This window comes from Terrapene carolina, unplaced genomic scaffold, assembly GCF_002925995.2.
Source record: "Terrapene carolina triunguis isolate 2854851 unplaced genomic scaffold, T_m_triunguis-2.0 Scaffold613, whole genome shotgun sequence".
NCBI lineage: Eukaryota > Metazoa > Chordata > Testudines > Emydidae > Terrapene > Terrapene triunguis.
In genome coordinates, this window is record NW_020664964.1 from 6,874,525 (window position 1) to 6,901,591 (window position 27,067).

Consider the following 27,067-nt stretch of genomic DNA (forward strand, 5'->3'; position numbering starts at 1 on the left):
CAGGGCTCTGGCATCCACACTGTATCACGCAGACCAGATTCCAGCCAACCACATCCCAGACTTCGTAGCGCCTTTGCAAAACATGGCCTCTGTAGCTCTTTGACTGTGGTGCAGTCTGGGATCCACCCTGCACGTTACAGGAAGTTTGACCATCCTGCAAACATCTTGCCAAGCCATTGTTTTGTCTGTGTGCTCTCAGCAACCGGAGCCAGCAATATCAAGGAGTTGCCACTTGAAGAATTTCTCTTGCAGTTTCAAGAAATGGGCAGAAATTCTGTGAGATGGTGGACATTTCAGCAGCATTTTCTGACCAATCAAAGGTGCCTGAGAGAACTTCTGATGGAGCAGGACACAGACATGGCAGACTTGAACTGGATGCTGCTGCTCATGACTCTCGGGATAGCCACGGATACCCCCTACTGGCACTTCTAGAGCAGGGCCACAAGCTCAGATTGGTGAGACCAAAACATTTTGCAGATCTGGGATGACCAGTAGTAGGTCCAGAACTTTCACATGAAGAAAGATACAGCCTCTCCCGACCCTCCCTAAAGACACGTGCATGAGAGTGGCCATGCCAGTCGAGACGCAGGTTCCTATAACCCTCTGGAAGCTGGCTACCCCACACTGCTGTAGGTCCATTGCCAACCAGTCTGGGATTGGAAAGTAGACTGTGGGTACAGTGGGGATGTAGGCTTCTGAGGCATTCAGGTGTGTGTGGTTTTACCCTGAGGGGACAAGTATAAAAGATATTCCTGAAGTTGCCAGCTGTTAGAGAATGTATTTCCAAAATGCACGAGGGCCATTGATGGGACTAGTGCCTATAGTTTGCCCTCCTCAAAGGGCACATGAGTACGTAAACTGCAGTATTCCATTGTTAGTCAATGCCTCGTGGACCACAGAGGTCGATTTATGAATGTCAATGTAGATTACATTGGGAAAATTCTTTTGAGTGCTTGCTCATGTTGATTCCATTCTAGGTGTGTGTGTGCCCATGTGCATGGTCGTCGGAGATTTTTACCTTAGTGGTATCCGTAGGGCCGGCTATGGCGCCCTCTGGAGTGCCGTGCTCATGCGGCGCTATATCAGCTGCTGCCAGCCCCATGCCCTCTCAGTTCCTTCTTAATGGTTAGTTGGAACACCTTTTCTTGTCTAGCAAAGGCTAGCATTTTTTTCCTCTCGCAAACTTTGTGACTTAGGGCCTTTTGTAAATAATTTGTGCATAGTGTTAACTACTTAAGTGTAGTTGTTAGTAGTAGTTAGGGTCCCAGTGGGGACATCACCCCAGGCGGGGCGTGCCCCGATCTCCCGAGTTAAAGCCCTGCTCAGATTGCAACAGGCCTATACCTATTAGCAACCCCTATAACAGCTGTCTTAAGTGCTTGGAGGAATCACATGTTAAGGATCGGTGCCGGATCTGTAAGAACTTTCATCCCCAAACTCAAAAGGAGCGGGATATTTGTGTCAGGGCCCTCCTGATGGAGTCCTCCCTTCGCCCAGCTTCCAAGCCATGCAGACAGTTCACACCGAGCGCCTTGGCCTCCGTGCGCAGCATTCCGCTGGCACCAGTCACCATTGCTGGTGCCAAAAAAGAAAGCAAAAAGACACAGCTCCCCGGCTCTGAATAAAAAGGCCCAAGAGTCATCGGCCAAGGGACCTGTGCCTGGCCGCCAGCCTACTCCGGAGCCATGTCCTCCTGCCTCCCTGGGTGGAGCCTCTAGCGCCCTCAACAGTCCGTCACCGACTTCTGGGAAAGGTATGGGTTCCATGTCCCTGCCAGCACCGTTGTCCTCCCAAGCGCAGAGAGAGCACAGTCTCCACATGTTCCCATGACGACTCTGGTGCCGCAGGACTCTGCTAAGGCTCCCCAAGAGAGCAAACCAGCTGCCAAGACCCTTCAAGGGTTAGGGGAAAACTGATGGTCACTGGAGGGGGGTGACGTTCCCCTCCACCGTGCCGAGGATCCCGGGACAGGTCTGAGACTCGTCAATGGTTGCCCAGACTAGCGTCCAGATCCCCTCAGCATCACTCACCTGATACTCTCTATGCTATTCCCGGCACCGGTCATCCTCTTGTTTGTCGTCCTCTCGACGTCAGTCCCGATCACCGGCACAGTGTGTTCCCCATCTCGGCACCCATGAGCGTTCCCCATCTCGGCACCAGTCTCCCTAGCACCAACACTGGTCTCCCGCATTTGGTCATCGGTAGCCACGACCAGTAAAGAAACCCAAGTGTCAACGGCCCCTTCCTGGTCACTGGAAAGTGATTCCTCTGGCCCGGAGGGACAGTTCAGCCCATCGCACAGGCCCCACCGGTGGGATTGGGCACTGGAACCCACACCATCGGTGGTGGCACTGCAGTGGCAGCACGGCCAGTGGCCAGCGTAGTGGCCTTATTAGAGCACATGGGGCGTACCGGTCATGACAATGCCCCCTTCGCAGCGTTGTTCGGTCAGCGCATCGGAACACTGATCGGTGGCACTGGGCTCAGTGCAGGGGGCCCATTCGGAGGTCGCAGTGGAAGAGCCTGTGCCCATCCCTAAGCCTCCCTCTCTGGCGGTAGTGAGGAGCAGAAGAGCCTTGATCTGGTGCGTTCCACCTGCTGCATTCCACCTGCTGTGACCTGGTCCTGATGTGTTAACATGGACTTTTCTGTGTTTATCAAGTTCAATGCATAGAGTTTATTGGAGCGGTTCTTGACTCCACGCAGGCCCGGGCCTTCCTCCTGGAAGCACGTTTTCAGGCCATGTTGGACCTGATCTCCCATGTAAGGAGCCATCTGCTCACCATGGCCCACACCTGCCTGCGACTGATTGACCACATGATTGCATGCACGTACGTGGTCAGCCATGCTTGACTTCATCTATGGCCTCTGCAAGCATGGCTGTCCTCAGTCTATATCCCCAGCAGGCACACCCTGGACCGAGTGGTCATGGTGCTGAACCACATCCTTTTGTCCCTGAATTGGTGGCTGGATCCCAAGTCAGTGCTGCAAGGAGTTCCCTTCGCAACCCCGTGCCCGTCGCTTATCCTGCTTTCAGATGCATCGGATCTGGGCTGTGGAGCCCTCTTGGGTGAGCTCAGCACCCAGAGTTATTAGTTTCAACACGACTTAGCCCTTCTAAGGTGCTGGCCTTCTGCATCTATGATAGATAGAACGAAGCTGTTCCGTAAGTCAATGCGGTTGTTCGTTGCTGTCGCAGACAGGATGAAGGTGTGACGGGTTCCCCCCGGGGTGCCACTTGGAACTGAGATACCACTGAGCCCGCCTGTCCCATCAGCCGGGGTTCCCCTTACTCTGTGCTGTTGTGATAGTCTCTCAAGCCCCCTTCCAGCACACACACAGGTAGAGAGACACCCAGCTGCAGCTATATTCACACAGATGTTGAGATCAGCTCTGCATGGGAGAGCTCAGCTAAGGAATTGCCCAGCATTCAAGTGCACTCCCCCTCTGGAGAGTAAACCCAAAGTTGTATTGTCTTGCACTGCACAGAGAACTGTACAGCGTAAGCTAATTGAAATTCGCCATCTCCCTCAATGTGGAGAGAGATGCACAGCTTTCCCGCTTCCCCCCCCTACACACACACGCCAGTTATGAATTTCACAAACTGGGTTTAAAACAAAAACAAGTTTATTAAGTACAAGAGGTAGATTGTAAGTCAGGGGTCGGCAACCTACGGCACGCGTGCCAAACACGGCATGCAAGCCGATTTTGAGTGGCACGCTGCTGCTGCCCGGTGAGAGGGTGAGGAGGGGCAGGAAAGCACCACGCTGGGGGAAGAAGCGGGGGAGGGGGGAAGCTTGGCTGCCGCAAGACCAAGCTTCTGTCTCCTGCCCCCGCGGGGGAGAGCGGTGTGGAGGAGGGGCATCGGCCCCCAGCCCCATTCAGCCCCACCGCTCTCCCCTGCGGGGTCAGGAGGCACAAGCTTGGTCCTGCGACAGCCAAGCTTTCCCCCTCCCCCGCTTCTTCCCCCAGGGTGGTGCTTTCATGCCCCTCCTCCTCTCCTTCCCTGTGCTGATCAGCTGATGGCCCTTGCGAGGGGGAGGGGGACGAGTGGCAGCGTGCTCCCTGCTCCGTAGAGGAGGCAGAGAAGAGGTAGGGATGGGGTCTTGGGGAAGGGGGTGGAACAGGGCATATCCCTTCCAGCCCCTTGCCTTGAGCCGCTCAGGGCAGGGGGCTGGGAGCACACCCATGAGCCGAGCACCCCAGCCTTCTGCCCTGCACCCCCACACACCCCTAGCCCTCTGCCCTGACCCCTGAACCCCCCCACACCCAGCCTTCTGCCCTACACCCCCCACACACCCCAGCCCTCTGCCATGACTCCTGAACCCCCCCAGCCTTCTGCCCTGACTCCCCCCCATCCCCATTGCCCTCTGCCCTGAACCCTGCACCCCCAGCCTTCTGCCCTGCACCCCCCACACACACCCAGCTCTCTGCCCTGACCCCTGAAAACCCCCCCAGGTCTGGGGTCCCAGGCTGGAAGCGGGCTGAGCAGGCTGGCGGTGTAAGATCAGCATTTTAATTTAATTTTAAATGAAGCTTAAACATTTTGAAAACCTTGTTTACTTTACATACAACAATAGTTATATAGTTATATAATATAGACTTATAGAGAAAGACCTTCTAAAAAACGTTAAAATGTATTACCGGCATGCAAAACCTTAAATTAAAGTGAATAAATGAAGACTCGGCACACCACTTCTGAAAGGTTGCCTACCCCTGTTGTAAGTGATTATAAGGGATCGCCAACAGATCAAAGCAGATTACCATAGTAAATAAACAACTCGTAAACTGAGCTTAACACACTAGATAGGTAGGATTTAAATTAGCAAATTCTCACCCTGAGTGATAAACAGGCTGGCAGGGGCTTATGGCACAAGTTGCCACGGCTTTCCCAGGTTTTTATACACAGGCTAAAGATCCATCACTTCCCACAGTTCAGTCTTTGTTCCTCAGGTGTTTCCAGGTGTGTTGTTGTAGGGAGAGTGGGTTGCCCCCATGATGTCATTTCCCCCTCTTATATTTTCTCCCCACTTGCTGGAAAACTCATTTGCTGTGACCTGGGTCAAACAGTTCCCATTGTGTAGTGCTGTCTCTCAGAGGTTTTTATTGTACACAGTTCCTGGAGTAACCCTTGTGCTTGTAAGCATTTCCACAAAAAGCCATTAGCATTGTTTGGCCTTTTTAGTGTCGTACCTAAAAAGCTGCTTGTGGGTGTTTTCAACCTCACAACATGTTTCAGTAACACATACATAGCCAAACTTCATAACTTCACATACGACCATAGCACATACAATCCAACGAGATATTACTATCTAGCACAGGGGTAGGCAACCTATGGCACATGTGCCAAAGGTGGCATGCAAGCTGATTTTCAGTGGCACTCACACTGCCCGAGTCCTGGCCACCGGTCCGGGAGACTCTGCTTTTTAATTTAATTTTAAATGAAGCTTCTTAAACATTTTAAAAACCTTATTTGCTTTACATAGATCAATAGCTTAGTTATATATTATAGACTTATAGAAAGAGACCTTCTAAAAACATTAAAATGTATTACCGGCATACGAAATCTTATTTTAGAGTGAATAAATGAAGACTCAGCACCACTTCTGAAAGGTTGCTGACCCCTGATCTAGCAGATCAAGACTTTTAGAATGACACCTCATAAGGCATACTTTGTATAAGGCTGTGACGGGTTTGGACCCCCTGCCCCCCCATCTGGGATGCCATCTGATGTGCTGGAGTCCCACTGGTTCCACCCATTCCACCAGCCTGGGTTTCCTCACCCTGTCCTAGCTGTACCAGGCCCTCAAGCCTTCTCTAGCGCACACACAGGTAAGGCCACACCCAGTGGCAGATACAGACTGAAATCACTCTGTGTGGGAAGATTCAGCTCGGGAATTTACTCAGCACTCATGTGCACACCTCCTTTTGAGTGTAAACCCAAAATAATATTGTCTTGCGCTGTATAGAGAGAGCTGCACAGCACGAGCTCATAAAAATTTGCCCCCTCAATGTGGAGGGAGAGATGCTTCCTCCCACCCAACCACCCCCATATGAATTGTACAAACTGGGATTTGTAATAAAAAATAAGTTTATTAACTACCAAATGTAAATGTTAAGTGATTATAAGGGATAGCAAACAGATTACTGAGCAAATAAAACAAAACACATAAACTAAGCTTAATACACTCAAGAAACAGGTTACAAAATGTAATTTATCATCCTAAATGTTGTTTTAGGCAGGTTGCAGAGTTTCTGTAGCTTAGAGTTCCAGTTATTTCTCTTTACAGACTGGACTCAGCCCCTGCCATTCCCTTCAGGTGTTTTTAGCAATCTTCCTTCTTGGATGGGGAGGCAATGGACAAGAGTCCTGATTGACTTCCCAGCCTTAAATAGAATTTACATAGAGCAGGAATCTTTTGTTTCCCAGTCTGAATGGAAAAACACTGAAACCCCAAGATGGGGGTCTAGTACAAGGTGACCCGATCACTTGACCCTATCGTGTCAAAGCAGCAACCCCAGGAGCTTCTCAGGAAGGCGGGAGATTAGTATCTTCCAAGTCTTACTGTTTTCCTAATGGCCCATTGATGCTGATTGCCTACTGAGTGGTGGGCATTCCCCCAACCACACACACAGTTATAAGTGTTACATTGTCAATATTCCTAACTTCAGCTACAGAAATGATACATGCATACAAATTGGATAAACACATTCAGTAGATCATAACATTTTCAGTGATATCTCATACTCATATTGCATAAAAGAAATCTTAGTTATGCCATATTCATATCATAACAATATTTCTATGAAGAATATGGGGTGTAATGTCACAAAGGCCTATCCTAATTACATGACAGTGATGAATATTGGGGTGTCAGGGTGTCACAGTGGGTTGCCCAATGTCTGTCTAGAGAATATCATCGTGGATCACAGCCTGCATCCACTACTGTTATGAGTTGGCAAAGGTGCCCCCACCGGCGATCGTGATGGCTCACATGACTAGGGCGCAGGCGTCATCAGCTGCCTTCCTGGCGCAGTACCATCCACACGTTTGCATCTCATTATGCGCTTACCCAGCAAGCTCGGGATGACACTGGCTTTGGTAGAGCAGGGATGTAAGCTGCAAGACCGTGAACTCCAAGCCCGCCTCCATTGATACTGCTTGTGAGTCACCTAGAATGGAATCGACATGAGCAAGCACTCAAAGAAAAAACTGTTACCTACCTTTTGTAACTGTTGTTCTTCGAGATATGTTGCTCATGTCCATTCCATTACCTGCCCTTCTGCCCCTCTGTCGGAGTTGTCTGCAAGAAGGAACTGAGAGGGTATAGGGCTGGCGGCACCTGATATAACGCCGCATGAGCGCGACACTCCAGAGGGTGCCACAGCTGGCCCTACCGCTAAGGCAAAAATCTCCGATGGCGCACGTGGGCGCATGCACCTAGAATGGAATGGACATGAGCACCACATCTCAAAGAACAACAATTATGAAAGTTAGGTAACAGTTTTTTCATGATGCCAGTGTTTTTCACCAATTGCGAGTCAAGATTCATTAACAAGCTGGGACACTATTTGCACCAAATGACATTGTCATAAATGGAGTTAGTCTCCACAGTTATTTTGGGGGACCCCGTGTACCCCCTTTTGCTTTGGCTTATGAAACCACATGGATATCAGAGGCCCTGACAAATGAAAGTATAATTACATTCTCAGCAGGTGTAGAATGGTTGTTGAATGTGCTTTTGGCAGATTGAAATTCCGTTAGAGATGTCTAGAGAACTGTTTGGATGCCAGTGTCATCAATGCTATCTGCATTACTGTTTCTTGCTGTGCTCTTCACAATCTTTGTGACACCAGAGGTGAGCCCTCTCCCCCCGAATGGAAGCATGGCAGTGATGGACTGCTGAATTGGTAGTCATCCAGAAAGTGCACCCGGGCAGCAGAAGTTAGGGAAGGCAATCAGTTTTCCCGCCCTCCAAGCAATATACTTATGAATGACCTGACCGCTTATCAAATGAAAGCAGGGGGGTGATTCATAGTATGGTGTGATGTAAGTAAGTGATTGATGAATGGATTGATGTATCTAATTGTGTATGAGGAATAGTATTTGCATATAAATTGCCAGTTGTCCCTGATCATATGTTTCCATTTATCATCAGAAATACACATGGTATGATAAACTTCCTTGCTAAAATAAAAAGCTTTATTTATAAACATTTTTTTGAAAAGTACAAAATTAACCCATTGCCCTGCACGCTAGCTGCCACTACCACACCAAAACCTTAAAAAGCAAGACAAAACAAATGCCAACAGTGAAACGTACAAAACAGAAACTCCCTAATGTTGCATGTCCCCAGCCTCTCCATTCTCCTTTCCCTTCCTTCCATGTTTGCTGCACACTTGGCACCGGGGGAGAGGGGTAGAGATGTCCAAGAAGGTGAGGGGGTCAATATGGAGCACTGCCTGGGGCACAGCTCTGCCCAGCTGCTCTTAGGGCCCGATTGCATGGGCCACCCAGCCATGGAGTTGTCCAAGCTGTTCCAGGATGGCATCACAGGGGACTCAGGCCCTTGTGCATGTGCAGCAGGAGCCAGTACTCTTGCAGCTATTCGTGATAGCAGCTGCTCAAACAGTTGTTTCTGTTGAGCTCTGTCATCCTCCATTCCTGTTCCAGGAACTGCGAAGCAAGTGCCTGCTCCTGCACTGAAGCTCTGTGCTCAAGCTGTACAGCCAGGCTGAGCCTTTCCTCTAGCTATAAGTCCCTCTGTCTTTGGTACTGGAGCTGCTTGTTGGCCCTCTCTACATCTTCAACTAAAGTTCGTCACGGAACTGCTTCATCTTGGAACAGTCTGTACAAGTACATTGACACAGGCTTCTGCTGCATTGTGGGCAAGCTGTGGAGGTACTGTAGCCTGTAGAGGTTGAGGACAAGACACAGAGAGTTATTGTCTCAAATAGCTCAGTGCAGGAGCACAGGAAAAGTCCTTGTGGAATTTCAAGGACATAAAATGATACTTTTCCAAACTGAACTTCAGTATATTGTGAGAGGGATGTGACAGACCACAGAAGCTTCTTGGATACAGCCAGGTTAATTGTAGTGACAGAAGTGCAGACATAATGGTAAGGATAAAAAAATCCCAACTGCTTTTCCACCTCCATCCCCCAAAAAGTGCAGAACAACTTGGGTTGGGGGGTGGAGAAGTTAGTGACCATCCCAACAAAAGGTTTCTATATCATTTCAGCCATTCCATAACAGTTCTTTTTGGTGCCCAGCTGGCAAAGGGAGATGTTATTCTAAGCTGCTAGTGGGAAACCAACAGTGTATGCAATCAAAGTATTCAAATGTATGGTGACTGAACAGCACATCTACGAGTGGAGTGGGCTAATCAAATACCAAGGTGGCCCTGGAAAATACACGTGTCCCCAAAATGTGACTACCTAGCTGGAGTTCCTGCTACAAGGAAAGTTTACAGCTATCAGCACCCAGGATTCATTCAGGATTCATGAGGGAATCAATTGGATGCTGTGTTAACTTCCACGTGGCTTACCCTGTTATGCTTGCATCCAAACACCCAGCACTCAACTGCCATTCTCCTTACTCCCTCCTTCTGGCACATTTCTGGACAAAATTTCAAACCTCAGTCAAGTTAGGTGACAAAATAATTTGTCCCAATGGACTACATTTAATTGAAATGGACTAGATTTGTAACTAGAAAATGTTTCCACTTCTTCTCTCCCCAGTTCTGTTTCCTGGTGCCTCATTACAGTGAGTGGTTACAGAACAGTGTACTTCTGGGGATGGCAATATAAAGTTATAATTTTTATGAAACAGAAATCTCTAGCAAAAATGTGCCCCTTTCCAATAAAAATTCACTTTAAAGGCTTTTTTTACTGTTTGCATTTCCTGGTCGCCATTTTGAACTCCACATGGTGTGAAGAGGGAGGGGGTGGAGGATGTCGAGGTGCTGGCATACAGTTGCCATTAGTGGATATATGCTGCTAGTCAGGGCTTGTAATACCATTTGCATTGGTTCATAGAGGGGAAATGTATATTAATAAATATTCAAATGGAGCCAGAAACTTACCAGGCTCTGGGATGGCTTCTGTCCCTTCCATTTCTGGTTCTGTGGTGAGCTGTTTCTCTGAGGGGGGAGAGTGTCGGAAAGTACGATCCCAGGATATACTGCAGTTGCTCTTGCAGCAAAGCCTTCTCTGGGACCAGTGTCAGCAGCACCACTTTGCTGGTCTTATTTGGCACCTGCTGCTGTCTCCCATCAGTCGCCATGCTGGATTCTGGGGCCAGCAGCTTGCCATCCCAGCTGACCAGGTCATTGTGCATCACCGTTCTTTGTTGTTTGCTAATATGCACGGTCATCCCCTGGTACTCTTACTAAAATCCACTGTTTTGCTGGCCTTGCGCCAGAGATTAACTGAAATCTGGCTGTGCTTCGGTGGCCATGAAGCAACATGCTTTGTGGAGGACTTTTTCTGGTCAGTCTCCATTCCAAATTGCAGAAGGTTCTCCAAAGGTGTGCTTGCAGCTCATCAGTCAATGAAAACTGCTGCACTACAACAAGGGAAGGATTCCTTCTGTTTCCCTGGAGTCAATTGGTGATTTATGGGATAGAGGAGACAAAGGAAATTGGCCCATGTGACTGTGGGATACTCATTGTGGGTTCCAAGGACCTGAGTCTGGGGGAGAGAGAGGGCCTGCATCTGCACTGCAAAGCAATAGGGTTTAAACCCTCCACCCCTGCAGTGTCCTAGGATCATAGGTCCAAGCCAAATCAGAGATTTGTGTGTAGATGGAAGTGGAGTTTGTCCTCAAGCCTGAGTCTGAGCCTGGGCTTATATTGCAGTGTAGATATATCCACAATGACCTTGGCTTTGATCATTCAGATCATCTTAATTTTGGTGACAACAGATGACAACTGAAGTAAGAGGAAAGATGCTAGAACATTAGTGGCAGAAGTATTTGAACAAAACTGGTGTATTGCAGCATAAAGACTTCTCAGATTCTCATTCCATAGTTACGTGGGGAGGTCAAGAAAAGGGTTTTTGCTTCCATAGCATCCACAAAGCCTTGATCGTATTTATTCTGGATTGTGGACAGTTTCATAAATTCTAGCTTCAAGAATATTTGTTGGGAGGAAATTGTCAGTTTTGTCAAGGAAAATTGTTCAGATTCAGCCTAAACTTTCATCATCCATGGAAACAGTATTGTCATGGCAGGAGTCTCCAGCTAGCACAGTTAGTTACACTCAAATTGTTTGTCTTAAAGTGATTGAACACTGTTCAGTGTTTAAAGAGATTCTTGTATTTTTGTTGTTTTTTTCCCAAAGTTATGGCAAACAGTGAGAGTTGGCTCTCTGCCTTAATCTCTTAACTAAAATATGTTCTTGGGGCCAAATTGCTCCTATAGGTATATTGAAATTTATTAAATATTTTTGATTTTCTATGTTTTCATATATATTGTATTCTGTGTTTTAAATGAAATCAACGTGTATATTTTTATTACAGATATTTGCACTGTAAAAATAATAAAAGAAATAGTATTTTTCAATTCACCTCATACAAGTACTGTAGTGCAACTCACAAATGTAGATTTTTTTTTTTTTTTTTTTTTTGGTGTTGGTATACTATAGAATCATAGAGCATCAGGGTTGGAAGGGATCTCAGGAGGTCATCTAGTCCAACCCCCTGCTCAAAGCAGGACCAATCCCCAGACAGATTTTTGCCCTGATCCCTAAATGGCCCCCTCAAGGATTGAACTCACAACCCTGGGTTTGCAGGCCAATGCTCAAACCACTGAGCTAACCCTCCCCCCGTTACATAACTGCACTCAAAAACAAAACAATGTAAAACTTCGGAGCCTGCAAGTCCACTCAGTCCTACTTCTTGTTCAGCCAATTGCTAAGACAAATACGTTTTTTGTTTACATTTACAGGAGATAATGCTGCCAGCTTCTTATTTACAATGTCACCAGAAAGTGAGAACAGGCATTTGCATGGCACTTTTGTAGCTGGCGTTGCAAGGCATTTAGGTGCCAGATATGCTAAACATTCGTATGCCCCTTCATGCTTTGGCCATCATTCCAGAGGACATGCTTCCATGCTGATGACGCTCATTAAAAAAATAACATGTTAATTAAATTTGTGACTGAACTCCTTGGGGAAGAATTGTACGTCCCCTCCTCTTTTACCCGCATTCTGTCATATATTTCATGTTTAGCAGTCTCGAATGATGACCCAGCACATGATGATGTTCATTTTAAGAACACTTCCACTGTAGGTTTTACAAAACTCAAAGAAGGTACCAATGTGAGATTTCTAAAGTTAGCTGCGGCACTCGACCCAAGGTTTAAGAATCTGAAGTGCCTTCCAAAATCTGAGAGGGACAGGATGTGGAGCATGCTTTCAAAAGTTTTAAAAGAACAACATTCCGATGCAGAAATTACAGAACCTGAACCACCAAAAAAGAAAATCAACCTTCTGCTCGTGGCATCTGACTCGGATAATGAAAATGAACATGTCGGTCCGCACTGCTTTGGATTGTTATTGAGCAGAACCCATCATCAGCATGGACTCATGTCTCCTGGAATGGTGGTTGAAGCATGAAGGGACATATAACTCTTTAGCACATCTGGCACGTAAATATCTTGCGATGCCGGCTACAACAGTTCCATGAGAACGCCTGTTCTCACTTTTAGGTGACGTAAACAAGAAGCGTTATCAGCATTATCTCCTGCAAATGTAAACAAACTTGTAAGAGCGTTTGGTTGAACAAGAAGTAAGACTGAGTGGACTTAGTTTTATTTTTGAATGCCTTTTTTTACATAACTCTACATTTGTAAGTTCAACTTTCATGATAAAGAGATTGCACTACAGTACTTGTATTAGGTGAAATGAAAAATATTTCTTTTGTTTTTTTACAGTGCAAATACTTGTAATCAAAAATATATGTAAAATGAGCACTGTACACTTTGTATTCTGTTTTGTAATTGAAATCAATATATTTGAAAATGTAGAAAACATCCAAAAATATTTAAATGGTATTCTATTATTGTTTAACAGTGCGATTAATTACGATTAATTTTTTTAATCACTTGACAGCCCTAGAGATACGACAATCTCTAACTAGTAGAGATCAGAATGAGATGGTATAGGAGAGCACGTTATCCCACATTTACCCTTTTACAAAGTTTTTACATTTTCCTCTCAAGCAGCTGGTATTGGATACTGTCAGAGATGAGATACTGGAGTAGATTGGCTTCAGGGCTGATCCACTATGGCAATTCCTGTGTTTGTAATGTGAGGCTTTGGAACTCTGCAAGGTTCTCAGCCCTCTTTAGTTCTTGCAGTACTGAAGAATTCATGAGCTCTGCAAGTTTCTTAGCTCCTCACATGAACTACTCTCCTGCAGAATTCACAAGATGCATGGAGTCCCTGGCTCCCTTTGTCTTCCTGTAAGATGAAGCTTTGTAGTTCTGTCAGTCCATGGATTCCCTAGTTAGTTCTTCCTTGCAATGTTTTGTGGAACTTGGGTCTTAACAACAGGGTTCACATCTCTTAGCTTTTCCTTTCTGCATCTAGACTCTCTCTCTCTTATTTAATGAAATCATCAACTTACATTAAGTATGTAGTTGTAAATGCATGTTTTTATTAACTCAATTGACGTGCCGGAATTAGTGCAGGTTTCAATCAAATTAATGGTGCGTATCTTCATATTTGCAGCTTCTTTTTGATTTCCTTGCATTCAAAAATGACATCAGCTTCTGGAAGAAAAAGAAAAGCATGACTGGAATGTCTACAAAAGCAGGTATGGCATATATGAGGTAAAGAGGGTGTGTATTGATCTTGTTTTTACTCTTGTATATTAGAACACATATGAATATCTGGCATGCTTTAGGAGATGTGGCAAAATGAAAACAGTTTTTGTACGATTGTCATGGGAAAGTGTGCTGTGATTTAATCACAGTGTTCAGTTATTTAGCAGAAAACTTTAGACAGGCAGGTTCTAATCTTGATGCATTAGGCACAGTGATAATGCTTACCTTGCTTCTCAGATCAATTTTTATTGGGTACATCATTCAACATCTCTGATTATGACTTTCTTCTAAAGAGGAAAATGTGTGACCACAAGAAAACTAAGACATTACTTCAAAAGCTTAATTGGGAAAGCCTCCCTATTTTTTATATAATGTTTACAAATGATTGAGTATGGGTAATGTGGTTGGTTGTTAGGAATTAAAATTGTTGTATTTGAGAAATGTAAGTTGTCATTTTGTTCTTGTGCAAAAATCTTTTATTCTTGGTTACAACTGGAAGTGTCCTCTCACATGTGCACATGGTTTACTGAACTCGATTTTCAGTGATACTACACATTTACAATGATGATCAGTGAGTTTCAAGGATTAGAGTTCTAGGTTAATGTGAGAATATTTGCTAGCTGCTACCTGCATACGTGCGTAAAACCAAAGTAGAAGGATTCTGAGGGACACTGGATAGTTTTGGTTTCTTGGTACTAAAGTAATGCCGTTTTCAAAGTGTCTTCTCGGTTCCAGCATCTCTCTAGTTGGGCAGAATGGTTGGGAGTTTAAAGATGTACATTTTAAATACTACTTACAGTTACACTATTTGAAGGAAATTAGAATTGGAGTACATGAGAATTCTCTTGGAAAAATCTCTTTTCCCAAGAGAAAAGAAGGAATGTCTGTGTTGTGTTTAGCATTTAAATGGGACTGCACTTATTATTTGTCACTCAAATGTTTTTGAAAAACACTCATATCTGTTTGCTTAGCATTTTTTAGTGTCCAGTTCTTGCTCTTCCTTATGCCTTTTCCCTCTTCTCTAATATAAAAATCATTGGGCAGGAAATGGTGCTATATATAATTGCAAAGCTTAACAGAACCTGAGAAATTGCATACATGCAAAGTGTCTTATTTTATCAAATACCATCAAATGTATTTTGTTCAAGGATTTCATGGCAGTTTTCACAGGCTAAACCTTGAAATTTTCATAGCTAGAAAGTTTTATTGTCTGAGGTTGTCTTCTTAACAAGAATCACTAACATATATTTGGTAATATCTTAAAGTACTGCTGATACGTTGTTGTATTGCTACCAATATTCCATTATAGAAATACTTTTCTTATTGCAAGTTTTTTGTTGATTCAAGAATATTTCACTCCTTATACATTTTTTGTACTTTGCTTACTCTGAATCCCACTGATCAGGTTGTTGGTTCTCAGCAAATTCTTGCTATCTAAAATCATAATTCTATTGTGACATCACTTCCTAAAATCATCTATAGTCTCACAAGAAGCTTTATCTGGGGAAGCAGTTCATATAGCCTGTTGTCATTCTTCTTTCTATCTTTATCTTATAATAGTTTAACTGTAACATTCTTTCATCAGGTATCACTTATTCCTTTAATATCTAAATTATATTAACTCACATTTCTATTTACTTATTCAGTGCTTTGGCGATGCTTCAGTACCGTGGTAATATTTCTTTTCCTTTTGGATGAACAAACAAGTTTATTGGTGCTAATTCCAGCAGGTGTTGGTGCAGTGATTGAGGTGAGTTCATAAAGCTCTGAAGTCTGCTTATGTCTGAATATAGGTTTATTGCTGACGCTGCTGCTATTTACATCTACAGTCCTATGGGGATGATGTTAAACTGTTCATTTTATATATATATATATATATATAGTGTCTATGTGTATGTGTGTGTATTTATCCATCTATCTATATATAAAAATAGTCATTGTCAGTTTAAATTTATAAGTGAACTAATTTAGAACAGTTCCAGTTTAGATAGAATACACTTTAAATAACTTATCCTGAATAACTTTTGTTTAATGTGTTCTCTTCAAGGAACTCTAATCATAAAGGATAAACAGTAAAACTGTCCATATATAAAGTGCTGTAAAGTACACAAAGTAAACAAATTGGAAAAAAAATCTTTTTACCAATTTTGCAGTTCCTGTAATTTTGGAGTATTATTTCTAATTAGAAGTACAAGATTTCAAATGTGACTTTTGATTTGGAGTCCCTTAAGATTGCAAAAAACACACACACAGGTTAGGGTTCTACCAAACATTAACTAGGGAGCTCACGGCACAAGCATTTAATTGTTAAAGGTTTAACTTCATTATATGGATGTGTCTATGTTCTCCAAAATTACCGCATTTACTTTTGGAATTCTGAACTAACTTTCTGAGACTGTTCAAGTAAACCCAGTAATTAGTTTTAAAATGGGTCCTTTAAGAAATTTAGCATTGGGTCCTGACTCTCATTTGTTCTCACTAGAGCTGGTCAAAATTTTCTGACTGAACAGCTTTCTGTCTGCGTTGATTTTGTTAAAACATTCAACAAACAAGGCACACTGTATACGGTGGGTGTGCCAGCCTGCCTGGCTGGCAAATAGAGATGAAGTTCAAGTGAGCCTGCCATGCAGGGAGCCAGGAATTCTAGGGACCATATTTCAAAATTTCAGTCCAGCAAAAATTTGAGTTTGACTTTTTACCCTATTCAGAATGAACAAAACTGTAAAAACTCAAATGTGTTCACAGGATAAAAACTGTATCTTGGCCAGCTCTAGTTCTGACTCAGGATCCCATTTTCTACTAATATTTGTGTAAATATTCAGTTTAAAAAAAATTGATCAGTAATGAAAAGTAGGACTGCCAGAACTGACTTTCAGATTTCCTGTTTAAAAATGTATGAAGAAAAACTAAACAAAAACTACAAACAAAATTCAGAAGGCATAAAAGGTTCGACTGTGTGAAGTATCATACTGTTAGGGCACTACTTACAAAGACCATAATTTATGACCTGTTTTTAAGTATTGTCCCATGCAGTCCAAACTGAGGAATGACTTTCACAATACGTATTTACAATCCTTAGCTGAGGTTTTTATTACCTTGAAAGCTACAGTAAAAAGGTGACGAGTGCCTCTGGGTTTATTTGTACTGTTCACTTAAATGCTGATACCTTTATTCACTGATCCAATGAATTCAGTTAACTCATTGACTTTAGTGGGACTACTGAAGGAGTAAGATATTGTTCAAGTGATGGTCCCTATATGTCAGGGGTGGCCAAACTGTGGCTGTTTCACAGTTAAAGTGCTGCTCGCATTCTCCACCTACCAGCCTGCGGGGAGGGAGGAGTGTGTGGCTGCTCCATCTACCAGCCTGTGGGGGAGAAGGGAGGTTGGCTTCTCCACCTACCAGCCTGTGGCAGGGTGGTGAGGCTAGGGGCTTCTGCCAGAAACAACTGGTGCCTGCTGAGAGTGGAGGGCACAGTTTACAGGTTTGCTCCCGCAACAGCTTGAATCATGCCCCTCCAAGCACACATCCCCTGTTACCCTCAGCGGCCCCTCCCTCCAACTCCCAGGTGTTAGCTCCTTATGGAGAGGCAACAACAAAGAGCTGGGAGCTGCAGGGAGGGGCTGCTGCTTTAGTTCCGTGGGGAGAAGCAGCAGCAAAAGCAGTGGCTCTCCTTGCAGCTCCCTGCTCTTTGTTGTTGTCTCTCCCCACGGCCACAGCTCCAAGCTTGCCAGCTCCAGCAACTGCCATGCAGGGAGGAGCCTGGTGGTACCATGTGACTGAGCAGGGCCAACAAACCCTAGGAAAAATCGGTGGGGGGGGGGGAGGGTGACCCCATGTGCCCCCTCCACGTGTCACCTCTGGACATTCTGCCCAGCGGGGAGGGGTGTCCTGGGGCATGCCTGCCGGGGCTCAGGGCTTCAGGCCTGCAGGGTGCACCTGCCGGGGCTTGGTGCTTCAGCAGGAGCAGGACTGAAGGTCTGAGTCCTGGCAGGTGCGCCCTGACTCTTGAACTTATGAAGATTGTCGTATGCGTCTCGGATGGTCAGTAAGTTTGGCCACCCCTGCTATATGTATTCCAAACGTGGGTGTGCATGCGTGCTATGTGTTGGAGCCAGAAAATTTCTGTAGCAGTGTCCGTTGACCCGCATGAGCAATGTCCGTAGCCACATGGTCAGGCAAAGTTATATGAGGCTGTGCGGAGTGACGCCCTGTTTCCTTGTACCATCACATGGTTGAAGTCAGAATCCCTCTTCCTCTGCGATGGTAGTTTTGGCTAACAAAGCCCTTTCATTCATTTGTACTAGCCTTCTTTTGTTTTTCTCTTTAGTTTGCTGTGCATAGTTCTGAGTGTAGTAGTCAGTTTTCTGTGTCCTTCCCCAGGGACTATGCCCCATGTTCCAGGGTTCAAAAACTATGCATTGTGCCCTCTCTCATTCTCAGTGAGTGACGAGCACCAATGCTGTCTCTACTGTCTTGGGGAGACTCATCTTGCTGTAAGATCTGTCGCTCCTTCCATCTGTAGATTCAGAAAGCGTGCCAACTTCACCTCCACAAATTTCTTATGGAGGATGCGCTCCGGCTGCATGCACAGTCCAACCCCAGAGGGGCGGAACCATCGGTGCAGCGCCCTTCACTGGTGGTGAGTGCTCCTCCTAGCACGTCCCATGTCCCAGGTCTGGCAGCGCCAGCGGTCTAGGATAAGCCCAAGATTGAGAGCCAGAAGCACTTGCATGGGTATCGGAGCAGGTCCCCTTTGCAGGCTGCCTCCAAGCACAGCGCTCCCTCCCTGAACTGCCCCAGGTCGGTTGAGACATTGAGCGCAGACCCCGCCACACCACCAGCTAAGCTTCCTCTCTCTGAGGGTAAGGTGAAGAAGGAGAACTCGATGGCCCCACCACCCGCCATGCCAGTTACCTGCCTGGAACTCTCCCCAGGGTGCCACCACCTGTCCCACCTGCATTTCAGCATCCGTCGGTCTGTTCACTGCACACACCACCTCGCTGTTCGACTTCTCACAGGGACATTTCCCAGACCTTGGGACAATGTGAGCCCCTTCTCCAGTCAGCACATCTCTAACTGCCCTACCCTCGTTCTTTGCTGCTCACTGCGCACGAACCTCCCACTCCAGCAGAGGCACCGCTACTGTTCCAGGAGGGGTGCTTCAAGTCTATGCATCCCACCAGTACCGACGGCCTCACCACTCCCAAAGGCTTATACCACTCATGCTCTTACCTCCTGACAATCAGAAGCAGTATCAGTACCTACTACAGCGGGTGGCCATGGACCTGGGTGTACCCCTGGAGGAGGTTGCAGGATCAGCACCATCAATTGGTGGACACCCGGCAACCCCAAGGGCCATCTGGGTGGCACTGCCTGTTCACAATGCTATCCTGCAACCTGTGAGAGCGGTCTGGCACACGCCGGCTTCCGTTGTCCCCACACTGAAAAGGACAGGACACTGGTACTTTGTTCCAGCTAAGGGGGTAGATTTCCTTTTTTCCCATCCCACCCCCCCAAGTCATGCGGTGACTGAATGCGTCTGCCAGCACACCCATAAATCCACTCCTCCAGAGCGGGTGGGCAAGCACCTGGACTTTTGGGGCAGGAAGGTCTACTCCTCGGCAGCATTGCAATTTCGTATTGCCAACTACCAGGCTCTGCTGGCGAAGTATGATTTCCACAATTACGCCAAGCTCACAGAGTTCCTGGATGACCTGCCACAGGACAAACAACAATATTTCTATGCCCTTCTGGAAGAAGACTGCCGATAACTAAGGTGAGCCTCCAAGTGGCCATGGATGCTGCAGATACGTCCTCTCACTCTTTAGCGACTGGGGTCATTATATGCCAAGACTCGTGGCTGCAGTCCTCCTTTTTCCCCTGAGACGTCCAGAACACCATCCAGGACTTCCCCACTCTCGTTCCATCTGCCATACCTGGGACACCTCTCACTGGGATCTTTTCACTACACGAGACAATCACAAGTTCCCTCTTTACTGCTCCCAGGGAGCCCAGGGGCTCGAGACTCAAGGCAATGCTCTTGTGCCCTGGCAGGGAGAACTTTGTTACGCCTTTCCCCTGTTCCTCTCCTTCCCCGGGTCCTCTGCAAGATCTGCCAGGGCCTGGCTACGGTCATAGAATCAAAGAATATTAGGGTTGGAAGAGACCTCGAGGTCATCTAGTCCAATCCCCTGCTCAGAGCAGGACCAACACCAACTAAATCATCCCAGCCAGGGCTTTGTCAAGCCAGGCCTTGAAAACCTCTAAGGATGGTGATTCCACACCTCCCTAGGGAACCCATTCCAGTGCTTCACCATCCTCCTATTGAAATAGTGTTTCCTAATATCCAACCTAGACCTCCCCCACTGCAACTTGAGACCATTGCTTCTTGTTCTGTCATCTGCCTCCACTGAAAACAGCCTACCTCCATCCTCTTTGGAACCCCCCTTCAGGTAGTTGAAGGCTGCTATCAAATCTCCCTTCACTCTTCTCTTCTGCAGACTAAAAAACCCCAGTTCCCTCAGCCTCTCCTCGTAAGTCATGTGCTCCAGCCCCCTGATCATTTTTGTTGCCCTCTGCTGGACTCTCTCCAATTTGTCCACATCCCTTCTGTAGTGGGGGGACCAAAACTGGATGCAATACTCCAGGTGTGGCCTCACCAGTGCCGAATAGAGGGGAATAATCACTTCCCTCAATCTGCTCGCAGTGCTCCTACTAATACAGCGCAGGATGCTGTTGGCCTTCTTGGCAATAAGGGCACATTGCTGACTCATATCCAGCTTCTCGTCCACTGTAATCCCCAAGTCCTTTCTGCAGAACTGCTGCTTAGCCAGTCGGTCCCCAGCCTGTAGCGGTGCATGGGATTCTTCCTTCCTAAGTGCAGGACTCTGCACTTGCCTTGTTGAACCTCATCAGATTTCTTTTGGCCCAATCCTCCAATTTGTCTAGGTCACTCTGGACCCTATGCCTACCCTCGAGCGTATCTACCTCTCCCCCCAGCTTAGTGTCCTCTGCGAACTTGCTGAGGGTGCAATTCATCCCATCATCCAGATCATTAATAAAGACGTTGAACAAAATCGGCCCCAGGACCGACCCCTGGGGCACTCCACTTGATACCGGCTGCCAACTAGACATCGAGCCATTGATCGCTACCCGTTGAGCCTGACAATCTAGCTAGCTTTCTATCCACCTTATAGTCCATTCATCCAATCCATACTATAACTTGCTGGCAAGAATACTGTGGGAGACTGTATCAAAAGCTTTGCTAAAGTCAAGTTATATCACATCCACCTCTTTCCCCATATCCACAGAGCCAGTTATCTCATCATAGAAGGCAATCAGGTTGGTCAGGCATGACTTGCCATTGGTGAATCCATGTTGACTGTTCCTGATCACCTTCCTCTCCTCCAAGTGCTTCAAAATGGATTCCTTGAGGACCTGCTCCATGATTTTGCCAGGGATTGAAGTGAGGCTGACCAGTCTGTAGTTCCCCAGGTTCTTCCCTTTTTTAAATATGGGCACTATATTTGCCTTTTTCCAATCGTCTGGGACCTCCCCGATCGCCACAAATTTTCAAAGATAATGGCTCTGCAATCACATCAGCCAACTCCCTCAGCACCCCTGGATGCATTAGATCTGGGCTCATGGACTTGTGCATGTCCAGCTAATACTGATAACCCCGTTCTGGTCCTGCCAGTTTTTGTTTCTGGACCTCCTCAGGCTCTCTGCCTGCCCCTCTCCCCTCCAGTTCCACGCAGTCCCGGACCATCTCACCCACGACCAAGGCAATCTGTCATACCAGTCCTGGCTCCCTTTGCCTCATGGCCTGGTTTTTGGTTTGGGCTCCTGTGTATACAATGCTTGTTTGCCGCTGGTGCAGCACATCCTTAAACGCAGTAGGCGGACCTCCATAAGAGCTTGCTATGTGGCAAAATGGAAATCTTTCACCTCTTGGGCTCAGCACCACCACCTCTCCCTTGAGGCCATCTCCATCCCTACCATCTTGGAAACTTGGAACTTAAGACCTCAGTCGTTAACTTCAGCTCTGTCCGAGTGCACCTGACAGCGCTGAGAGCCTTCCTCACCCCTGTGGATGGCCGCTCGGTGTTTACCCACTCCACCACCGCCCGCTTCTTCAAGGGCCTGCTTAACAGCTTTCTGCCAGTGTGCAAGCCCATACCCCCCTGGGACCTCAATCTTGTCCTCTCCACCCTCACCAGACTCCTTTCCAGCCTCTGGCCACATCCTCCCTCTTCCACCACTCCATGAAAGTCATCTTCCTTGTGCCTATCACTTCTGCTCGGCGGGTCAGCGAACAGGTGGCCATGATGGTCTACCTCCTCTCCCCCCTATCTCCCCAATACAGTTTTCCATAAAGACAAGGTTTCCTTGCACCTCCACCTCAGATTCCTCCTGAAGGTAGTCTCAGAGTTTCACCTCAACCTGTCGATTCACCTTCCGGTCTTCTGTCCTAAGTGTCGGCCCTGCACGCCACTCCTGCAGACAGGACCCTGCATTTCCTAGATGTCCACTGTGTGCTGGCGTTCTACCTTGACAGAACCCACACCATTCATGCCTCCCCACATCTCTTCGTGGCCACTGTAGACAGATCCATGGGCCAAGTCCTGCCCTTCCAATGCATCTCAAAGTGGGTCTCTGCATGCATCCACGTAGGTATACGCTATCCAATACCCTGCCGCCCAGCACAATTACAGTGCACTCAACGTGGGCACAGGTAGCAACATCTGTCTCCCTGGCAGACGTCTCCTGGCATGACATCTGCTGAGTGGCAACGTGGCATTCTGTGCATACCTTCACTACCTATTACGCAATCAACTAGGCGGCAGCAGACGCAGCTGTGGGCCATGCTGTCCTCCAGACTGCAGTGCCTCTTGCATCCTCGCACCCGCCTCTGCGCTGATCACTGCTTGATCTTACCCACATTTGGAATACATATAGGGACCATCACTTGAAGAAAAGGCGGTTACTTACCTGTAACTGAAGGTTCTTCAAAATGTGTTGTCCCTATTTGTATTCCAATACCTGCCCTCCATCCCATCTGCTGCATGCCACGCTGCTCAGCAGTAAGATGGTGACCGAGAGGGTGTCACCCCACACAGCCTCATGTAACCTCACCTGGACCACATGGCTACATACGTGTGGGTCGATGAATACTGCTACTGGAATCTTCTGGCTCATGGCGTCCTGCGCCCCCACAGTGGAATACGGGTAGGGACCACACATCTCGAAGAACCTCCGGTTACAAGTAAGTAACCTCCTCTTCAAGTCTAAGAACTAGATTTTGATATCCTTAGTCATGATTAATAAGTTGTTCTTGATATATAAGCATTGTATTTTTGTAACTTAAACCACAGCTCTGGAAAGTGAAGAAAGCACTGAAAATGACAGTTATATGGAGAGGCATGAGGCCAACAATCCAGGTACAATACCTTTGCTCTTTCATAATGACTAGAGTTATTGAGCTCTCTGCTCCCTCAGAGGTTAGTGAACAGCTTACTTTAAAATAAAATTCAAATAAACAAAATATGAAGATGTATAATGTCTAGAAGTATACAAATGGGGGAGGGATAGCTCAGTGGTTTGAGCATTGGCCTGCTAAACCCAGGGTTGTGAGTTCAATCCTTGAGGGGGCTGCTTAGGGATCTGGGGCAAAATCAGTACTTGGTCCTGCTAGTGAAGGCAGGGGGCTGGACTCGTTGACCTTTCGGGGTCCCTTCCAGTTCTATGAGATAGGTATATCTCCATAATGCTGCTGTGTTCATCCATTTGTATAATATGATTCAATAAAAAAGTTGCAGAATTAGCTATAGAAAACCACAGATCAGTCTTCCATTATTACTGCTGGAGGATAGAAATGTTATTTGCTACTGAATTGAGAAGATTAAGACATCTTCTGCAAAACAGATAGTTCTTTGAGTGCCCGGTCCCTGTGTGTATTCCACTGTGAGGTGTAAATGCACTTCACATGCCTGAGACCAGAGAATTCTTGCAAGCAGTGTCAATTGGTCTGTCTGCACCCTTGCTCTCCTCACACACCATGGGTATATGGGGTGCTATGGACTAACCGCCTATCCAGTTCCTTTTTACCACTGCATGGCTTAGTTTGCAACTTCCAGTATCTGGAGCCCTTCTTTCCGTCTTCTTTGTCTTCAAATCTGTAAATATTTCAAAGTTTTATAGTTATTTTTACTGTAGTGTACTTAGTGTTACTAAGTATACTTTAAAATTACTAACAGGTATAATCCCCACCTCAGTGAACCATTTAGCTTTCCCAGTATAGGATTTAGATTATCCCTAGGATACCAGGTTTCAAAAATTGTCATGTCCCTGATCCTTCTCGGTCAGTGATACTTCCACTAGGTGCAGTATCTGTCAGTCCTTTCCCACCTAGACCTGCAGGCACAAGAACTCTGGCTTAAGAAGCAACTCGGGAAGAAAGCAATGAGGCCCCAGTTGGACCCTACCCCCATACATCTGCCAGAGTTATAGAAGAGTGCACCTCCTAGCACAAGATCTGACACAGAAGGGGGAAACAGTAAAGTCAGGGACCCTTCACTGGGCTTCTACCATGAGAGTAAGCGCTGTTTTCTTAAGCACAAGAGCAGGGCCCCACTGACAATGCAACCTCATTGTGTTATGTGAACAAGCCAGGAGGAGCATGCTCCCTAGCTTTGTCAGCAAGCAATAAAGTTTTGGTAATTGTGCATCATGGAAAACCTCATTTATACAACTGCTTACTTGCCCAGGTGCTCAGAATCACTTAGCCAGTCACCTCAGCAGGAACTTCTCTCAGAATCATGAGCGATCTCTGAAGAGCGATGTGCTGAGGTCCATTTTCAAGGGAGAGGCATTCTGACAGTGGACTTATTTTCAGTGAAAGACAACAAGAAATGCAGTCAGTTTTGCTCTCAAGTGGGTCTCCGTCTAAGGCTCATTAACTGATGCTTTCCATTTGAATTGAGGATCAGTCCTCATGTATGCCTTCTCCCTCCCTCCCCCCCCCCCCCCCCCCCCCGATACCACTCATCCCTCAGGTGATTCTCAGACTGAAGTTGGATCATACTAACTTAATACTCATTGTACAGCTTGCTCCTCTGACCTTCACAGTCTGTCTATTCTACCTCCCAGATTTCTTCCTCTCGTTCCTGCCTGCTGACACAACACCATGATCAGATATGGCATGCAGCTGTGAGCAGTATGCACCTAACTGAGTGGATGCTACATGGTTAGATGACCCGGAAAAGCAAGCAGTGCAACAAGTTCTACTTACTAGCAGAAAACCTTCTACTAGGTTTTTCAGTTTGGTTGTTGGCAAGGGGAGTTCAGCCAACGTTAGCATGTATTCAAGACATTTTGGGTTACCTGTGACTTCTTAAGTCCTCAGGTCTATCGCTCAACTCACTGATGAGGGCCCACTTAACGATTTCAGCATTTCACCCTCCAATCTAAGGGGAGACATTATTTTCCATGTCTCCATGGTGGTTAGATTTCTAAAAGGTACTGTCTTCCTCTTTCTGTCTGTTAAAGAATTGATTCCTTTGTGAGCCCTCAGTACCATACTGGCTGCCCTCATGGGTTTTCCATTTGAGTCCCTAGCCGGTTGCGCGCTCTCTCTCCTTTCCCAAAAGACAGCTTTTCTTGTTGCCATAATTTCAGCAAGGAGAACTGGTGAGCGGCAGGTCTTAATGGCAGATCCTCCATATTCTCAGTTTTTCAAAGGCAAGGTGACCTTGAAGTCATACCCTTAAGTTTTTGTCTACAGTGATGTCACAATTTATCTTAACCAAACAATATACCTACCTGTATTTTTTCCTAAACCATACTCAAATGCTGATGAGCAGCATCTTCATTCCTTGGATGTGAGATGATCAAAGTTATTCTATCTGGAAAGGACTAAGCTCTTTTGGGCATCGCTTTGACTTTTTTTATCTTATGCAGATCGGATGAAGGGTCAGGATGTTTCCACACAGACAATCTCCAGGTGGATTACTACAGCATATGCGGTAGCACAGGCCACACCTCTACAGAGCCTGGTGGCTTATTCTGTGAGGGCTCAAACGGCTTTTGTCATGTTTCTCAGTGATGTTTCTATATTGCATGTTTCTAGGGATGCTACCTGGTCTTCCATATATGCTTTTCACAAGCATTACGCTATTACGACATCTAGATCAGATGGAAACTTTGTCCAGGAAGTTCTTCAGTCATTATTTAAGTAGACTCCGAGTCCCACTTCCATTGGTTACTGCTTGTGAGTCATCTATGGGGAACATCTGTCTGCAACCACTTGAAGAAGAAAAAAGGTTATTTACCTGTATTGTAACTGTGCTTCGAGATGTGGGTGCAGACGTATATTCCACACCCCGCCTCCTGTTCCCTCTGCATTGGAGTTTTGAGAGAACTGAGGTGGTTGGGACAGCGCTGCCCTTACTAGCCATAGGAGGAGGTATAAGGGCCAGAGGAAGCAAGAGCTGCCCCAACAGGTAATGCTAAGTGAAGTTCTCTGGCTTTGATGCATTGGGCTCATGCACACCTGAGTGAAATACACATCTGCACCCACATCTCAAAGAATATCATCTACTGTACAGGGTAAGTAACCATTTTGTCTCCATCACTTAAATTTTTAGAATAGTTAGTTTTCATTCACAGATTAAAATGAGACTGATATTTCTAGTATCCAAAAACTTTCAAATGTTCCATTAACAAATATTTGAGTATGACAAAATCAATAAAAGGATGGGAGGAAAGGAAGAAACCTGGAAAACTCACCGGATGTGGGATTGTATTTTAAAAACCCACGTTTTTCACAATTCTTTCACTTAGCAAGCCAGTCTTGCTTGCTATGGAGCTAGCAGTGGATATGTCCTGCTGGATAATGCCATTGCCTGGGGGGGAAAAAACATTTTGGTTTCACAAACAATATTGGTTGTGTTGAATTTGACCAGCAGAGAATGTTTTACAATGTGGTCTTGCTCTTCTTTATGAAGTATAAAGACTTGAAAAGTGTGTTTTATCAAACCTTTTTTTCTTGCTTATGTTCTACATTAACAGTATAAAGAATATTAACTCTGGTCTGGGCTTCCTTTGCATTTCTGGGGGACATTATTCATGGGTCTCTGTTAACTGAAGGTAGGTGGGAGTGGAGATATTTAACTTGTAATTGATAATTCTTTTGTCCCAAATAATTATTGGGCATTAAAATAAGACCGGGGCGTGATG

General features: G+C 46.0%; 1 protein-coding gene across 1 annotated transcript in view; it reads left to right on the forward strand.

The window, feature by feature from the left end:
• CLPTM1L (CLPTM1 like) overlaps positions 1-27,067 on the forward strand; it is an 88,347-nt gene that overhangs the window by 27,084 nt on the left and 34,196 nt on the right. The window contains exons 8-10 of the mRNA XM_024195098.2: positions 13,734-13,818; positions 15,475-15,578; positions 23,206-23,271. Of these exons, the coding sequence (XP_024050866.1) occupies positions 13,734-13,818; positions 15,475-15,578; positions 23,206-23,271 (255 nt within the window). The remainder of the gene's footprint in view (positions 1-13,733; positions 13,819-15,474; positions 15,579-23,205; positions 23,272-27,067) is intronic.